At 61.9% G+C, this 5,846-nt stretch overlaps 1 protein-coding gene across 1 annotated transcript; it reads right to left on the bottom strand.

Moving 5' to 3' along the window:
• Positions 1–798: 798 nt before the first annotated feature.
• On the bottom strand, positions 799–3,337 carry CLEC11A (C-type lectin domain containing 11A). Its single transcript, XM_061139937.1, has 4 exons — positions 2,796–3,337; positions 2,380–2,569; positions 1,861–2,052; positions 799–1,487 (listed from the first exon to the last, which is right to left on the bottom strand). Exons 1-4 carry the CDS (start codon positions 2,940–2,942, stop codon positions 1,042–1,044), a joined length of 975 nt encoding a protein of 324 aa, XP_060995920.1. The 5' UTR covers positions 2,943–3,337; the 3' UTR covers positions 799–1,041.
• Positions 3,338–5,846: the final 2,509 nt, after the last annotated feature.

The raw sequence follows: 5,846 nt of genomic DNA, 5'->3' as shown, positions 1-5,846 counted from the left end.
TGGGTGTTTCCAAGAGTTCTTGCTCCAAAGAGTGCTGTCCAGAGTGCTGAGGCCCAAGCTGGGCCTGGATGTCCTCACTGCTCCAGGGGATTAAGGTACGAAAAATGGTGGGGGAAAAGAAAATGTAATGTGTGCCTTATGCACCACCATTTCCCAAATGCTCACTTTCCTGGGCTCATGTGAACATCCTAAGAGACATACAAGGTAGGGGTAATAGTGTCTGTGTTCAGATGAGGAAACTGAGGCTCATAGCAGGGAGGGATTAGCTCATGGCTTCAAAGTCAAGGAGTGGAGGGATCAGTTGGGAGGGAGCCTAAGCTTCCAGGCTGGGTATGTCCTTATGCTTGTGTCTAAACACAGGCCCTGGAGTTGGAGGAAGGGGAAGGGAGTAGGGCAGTGCCTGACTTTACATGACATTATGGTACCATCTGATGAGTCAGGTTTGAGACCCACTTAAAAAAAAAGAAAAAAAAAAAATTAAACGGGAGTCTTTCCTGCAGGACTTGTCGGAGCCTTTAGCTCCTTTGTGCTTCCCAGATCTCTTTGATCAGGGCCAAGGCCAAGGCCTGGGACAATGACTGACAGGCTCTGGGTCCCAAAGACCTTGAGTAGGGGGCACGATGCGGGCGGAGGTGTCAGCAGCGTGTGCGCTCGTGTCCTCCAGACATCTGTGCGCAAGAGCAGATGACCGTGTGTACGTATGCACATGTATTCTCTATCACTCTGATCTCGGGCTCGAGTAATACCTGTAAGAGGGGGACAGGGCCTTGCCAAATAAAAGGCCAAAAGTGCCTCCACTGCCTGTTCAAGTGAGATTCCTCAGCGCTTTATTGGCGCGGAACCTAGCCTTGTGCCCGCTTCCAGGAAAGACTGGCAAGGAAGGGGTCCCGGCCCCGCAGGAGTCCCCCAAGGATCGGCCAGCCAGGGAAAACACATTTCCATCCGCGGGCAAGGAAGGAAGGAACGGTGTCTTTGCGGGGAGCACAACCCAGGCACAGGGCGGGTGGTGGGGCGCAGTGGAGAGGCGGGGAGCCGGCCCCGCTAATAGGGGAACTCGCAGACGTAGTAGAGGCGCCGATCGCAGTCGTGGTCCCACCAGGAGCCATCGTCCGAGGCCTGAGCCACGCAGTTCTCGAGCACGCCGCCATTGGGCTGGTTGGGGCTGAGCGGGTGCGGCGCGGCGCTGGGCCGGGCGCCGGGCTCAGGGCTGGGGGCGCGGTGCCAGGCGAAGAAGGATACGCGCTGGCCGTTCTCGAAGAGGTAGAGGCCCTCGGCTCGCCGGTCGTGCACACCCAGCCACACCGGCCAGTTGTAGGGGGCGAGCGCCGCGCGCAGGTAGCGGGTGAGCGTCTCCATCTGCCGACTGTCAGCGGGCTGAGCCAGGCTCCCGCCCCGCGCCACACACCGCGCCTGCGCCGCAGCCTGAGCCTCGAAGTCGCGCGAGAGCAGGAAGCACTTGTGGCCAAGACGCGCCCCCTTCAGGCAGCCTGCGGGTGGGGCGGGGCGGGGCCGAACGGAGGCGGGGTTAGGGCCTCGGAGGCGGGAGAGGGCGGGGCCAGAGCCGCCCGGAGCCAGTGACAGAGCCTCCAGGGGGCGTGGCCATGCCGTGGGGGCGGGATCGTAGGGGGCGTGGTGCGGCCGGAGCAGGGTCGGCTCACTAACATTGTGGGGAGCCTGCCCGTCCCCGCGTTCACCCTCCCCACCGGCAAGCACACCCCAAATCCTCCAGGGCCGCCCCCCCTCGCCCCTGACACCTAGGGTCCTCACGTCTCAGACACCCTTCGGGGCTCCCCTCTCACCACCGGTCCGCGGCCTGACCCGGATCGTCCCTCCTTCCCCGCCCGGCGGGATGCGACTCACCCTCTAAGCGGCCATGCTCGCGTTCGGCGCGGCTCTGCGCCTCCTGCAGGGCTTGCACGGCGTCGCGGGTGTCGCCCGCCACTTCCCTCAGCTGCCGCAGCCCCCGAGTAAGCTCGGCCACGCGGGTGTCCAGCGCGTGCAGACGGACGTGCACCTGGTGCAAGCCTGCGTCCAGGCCGGCCAGGCGACCCACTGCGGGTGGACAGGGCGCACGCTGGACGGGGACCCTGGGTGGGGGGGACCAGGGGACCGGAGGACCTAGGGGGGGACCCGGGACCTACGGCCTCTAAGGCGGAGTTGGGGTGAGGGGTGGGGGCTCTCAAGACTTCTGGAAGGTAGGGGCCGGTGGCCACCCCGGTCTCTTGAGAGGCAAAGTCGGGGACCCAGAGCTCCTGGGTGTGATGGCTCCGAGCTGGGCGGTGGGCAACTGAAAAAGCCTGGGGCTTGGAAAGGACGGTTCGTTTTTGTGAAAATGACCACGGAGGCCAGGGGGGCAGGGCGGAGCTAAGGATTACTTACGGATATAAGTGATGGCGTCCTCCGGGGTGGGAGAGGGACTGGGGCTGACGTGGGGGGTCAGTGTGGGTTCCTCCTCGCCTTCCTCCCCCTGCCCGTCCTCCTCGGTTGCCCAGGCCCCCCTGCCTTCAGAGTTTCCCTCGGGATTTTGATCTCCCCTCCTAGCAGGCAGCCCCAGCGCTTCCTGTAAATGCTAAGGCAGGGAGGGTGATCAGGGCCAGGCTGGCAGCTACATCCTGACTCCCCAGACGCCCCTTTCCAGCTGTCAGCTGGCTGTCTGAACCCATCACCTTCATCCTCCTCCAAGCCTATCCCATCCCTTCCGTTGCCCATTTTTCTAACCCTGGAATACACCCCTCCCAAGCCCACAGTTGCCCTCCCAGGTCCCGCCAATAGAGTCCCAGCAGTCTCCAACTCACCTTCAGCATCAGGGCCTCCCTCTCCCGCTCCTCCTCCTGGGCGCCACCCCAGCCCCCCTCCCACTCCCTCTCAGCTCCCCGAGCCCCATGACTGAAGCCCAGTAGCTGGGGTACCACCAGCGCGCCGAGGAGCCAGGCGGCCCGCATCAGGCTGGGCTCGGAGCACCCAAGGCTGCAGAAGGGTGTGTCTCGGAGGAGAAGGATGTTTCTGGGGACCCGGAGTGTGTGCTGATCACCAGCCCCCTGGTCCGCGCCTCTCCCAGCTTCTCTTTGGTCCCTCTCCTCCCAACTCTTGTCTCGGTCCGTTGGTGTCTGCTCCTCTGTGTGTGTCTCTCCCCGCCTCTCTTGGCTCCCCGGAGGCCCTGCCTCTGTGGCCGGAAACCTCCAGCGTTCCAAAGCTTGGATCCCGCCTTGGGTCTCCACACACGCCCTCCTCTTCCCACTTTCCAGAGCTTGCTTCCGTCCTGTCCTGCTCTTCCCTTCTGCCTTGGCCAGAAGCTCCAGAAGGTCAGGAGGAGGATGGAGCCAGCTCCCCAAGGGATCCTGGGGGCTCAGCCTCTGCCCAGGAACCGCCTCAGGGAGTTGTCAGGGCTTGGCCCCGCTTCCCTTTCCTCTCCCTGGCCACGCCTCAGGTCAGGAGAGACCTCAAGGTCTTGCTAAGGTTGTTATTATCCTGTGTCCACTGTCGCCCACACACCCTGCGAAAGGAGGCTCTCACGGCATTCTAGAGCACCTCCTGCCCCCCAGATCTCCCATCCTGCCCTCCGGGTCCTTGCCCCAGATCCAGATGAGTATCTGTGCCTGTCTGTGGGGATCCGTGCAGAGAGCACACGTGTGGCTTGTGTGCAGCCCCCAGAAAGGTGGGGTTCTTGGATCCATCTGCCACGCTTTCCTGGAAGCCTCCTGCAGTCTGGATCCTGGGTTGGGGTGACACGGGGGATTCCAGCTGTTCACAGACCCCGCAGACAGCCCCATCGGGGTGAGGGGCTGGGGCAGAGGGGAGGGTGGAGGTTGGGTGGGGTCCGAGAAGCTTTCTCCAGGAGGTGGAGTAAGCAGCTGCTGGGCTGGGTGCACAGAGAGCTCTGAGCATTGAGAGCTACTTCATCTCCCTCCTGGACCACTGCAGTCCTCTCCTCCTGCCTCTCCCCCTCCTTCCTCCCGAGCCCCTCCAATCCACGCAGCCTGCCGCAGCCAGAGCAATGCTTCCAAACCGTAAATCAGATCACATCACTCCCCACTCCCCTGCTCTCCCCCAGCTTCCCATCATGTGCGGGAGTGAAGCCAAACCCTGGCCTCAGCACAGGCCTGGCCTGCCCAGCCTGGGGGTGGGCAGGGAAGGGTGGATCCTTTGCACCTCTGCAAACTCATCACCCCTACTCCCTTCACCACCCCCCTCCAAGCTCCAGCCACACTGATCTCTTCACTACTTCCTGAATGCTAAGCTCCTTCCCGCTTCAGAGCTTTTGCACCAGCCTTTTCCTCCTTCTAGAAAGCTCTTCCCCCCAGCTCCTTCTCATCACTGAGGTCTCAGCTCAGAGAGGCCTTCCCCAGGTAGTTTATTCAAACACCTCCTTTTATGTTTTTGGTTGAATCAAGACCAACTTTGCCTTGTTGGCTTGTTTACATGTTTGGTGTCTGTCTCTCGCCAATGAAGGCAGGTATCCCTGTTCATGGCCATATCCTCGGAGCTAGGACAGGGCCAACCCAGTGCATAGTAGGTACTCAGTCAATTGAACAAGGAAAGGAGCCTTCCCTGGCAGCAGGGTTGCAGCTCAGCGAAAAGACTGAACCCTGCATAGTTGTGTTTAAGTGGAAACTCGAGTTTCCTGTGGCCCTGGGGGTGGGTGGGTGGGGGCCTGGTGACCGGGGTAGAGGTGATGAGGGCAGTGGCAGAGAGGCTGCAGAGGCAGGAGGAGCAGGAGGCTGGCCATGCCCACTCCATGCCAGACCCGTGAGTCATGTAGGGCTTCCCCAGCTTCAGCCAGGCGGGCGGTGCCAGGATCGCAGGGCCCACTCTTCCAGGGGGGACACCGAGGCTCAGAGAGGGGACAGCTGGGCCTGCTGGAGGTTACCAGCGCAGCGGCGGCAGCTAGCAGAAGCTTCTGGCTCCTGGCATGAGCAGGGCATTTGCCCTCAGCTGCCGGGAGCCCCAGGATGGGGCCTTGGAAATCAACACAGCCAGACTTTTCCATTTTCCAAGAAAGCAAAGGGCAGTGTGACCTTGGGCAGGCTGCCCACTGCCTCAGAGCTCGGGCTTCTCTTAGGTGCCCATGAGGGGCCTGGGGACCCCTCACCGAGAGCTGATGCCCAGGCCCAGAAAAGCCTCGTCAACTGTAGAAAGGGTACACGGCCCCTCTCACTGCTGGTGCTGACACACACAGGCAGCTGTTTTCTCCCCAGGCCCAGCTGCTCACCACCTGGGCTGGTGGGGGTGAATCCAGAGCCGGGCCTCCTGGGGCAGCTGGGCCGGCACCTGCTCCCACTCATCCCGTGGCACCCCAGAGCCTGCAGCAGGACGCGCCCCCAGAGGCTGCCTGGAACTGCCCTCAGCAGGTGCCTGGGCTCTGGCTGGTGGCCCTGGAGGAGCTGTTGGAGCTGGGAGAAGGGTAGGGGCCTGGGCTGCGGCCACGCACTCACTGCTGCCCTATGGGATCGGCCCTGTCTCTGCAGGTGTGTCCCACACGCCATGCAGAGATGGCTGGGGGGATTGTGTGTGACGAAGAAGGATATGCAGCTATGGAGTGCCCAGTACTGAACCCCAGCACACAGCAGTCTGAAGATTTTGAGTCAGGCCGCCTGTCTCTGATCCTGGCCACCACCTCTTGCGGGCTGGGCGACCTTGGGCAAATTCCTTAACCTCTCTGGGCCTCAGTTTCCCCCTCTGGTAAATGAGGATGATGCAAGTCCGTAGCCCGGAGGACTGCAGTGTGCAAAGTTGAGGAGTAAACCCAGCACAGAGCCAGGCACAAAGGAAGTGCTCAAGAAATGTCAGAGATAATTATCAGGAAGGAAGTGGTGGTGCAGAGTCATGCCACTAAACAGGTGTGTGCA

This window comes from Dama dama, chromosome 4, assembly GCF_033118175.1.
Source record: "Dama dama isolate Ldn47 chromosome 4, ASM3311817v1, whole genome shotgun sequence".
Taxonomy (NCBI): Eukaryota; Metazoa; Chordata; class Mammalia; order Artiodactyla; family Cervidae; genus Dama; species Dama dama.
This window is presented reverse-complemented; position numbering and strand designations above follow the sequence as displayed.

What these genes read in the sequence shown, in the direction of transcription:
- CLEC11A (XM_061139937.1), bottom strand. Translation starts at nt 2,942, where the DNA reads ATGCGGGCCGCCTGGCTCCTCGGCGCGCTGGTGGTACCCCAGCTACTG. An exon ending in GGACGCCATCACTTATATCC is followed by an intron (nt 2,053 to 2,379) that starts GTAAGTAATCCT and finishes GTCCACCCGCAG; the next exon opens with TGGGTCGCCTGGCCGGCCTG. An exon ending in CGAGCATGGCCGCTTAGAGG is followed by an intron (nt 1,488 to 1,860) that starts GTGAGTCGCATC and finishes CCCCACCCGCAG; the next exon opens with GCTGCCTGAAGGGGGCGCGT.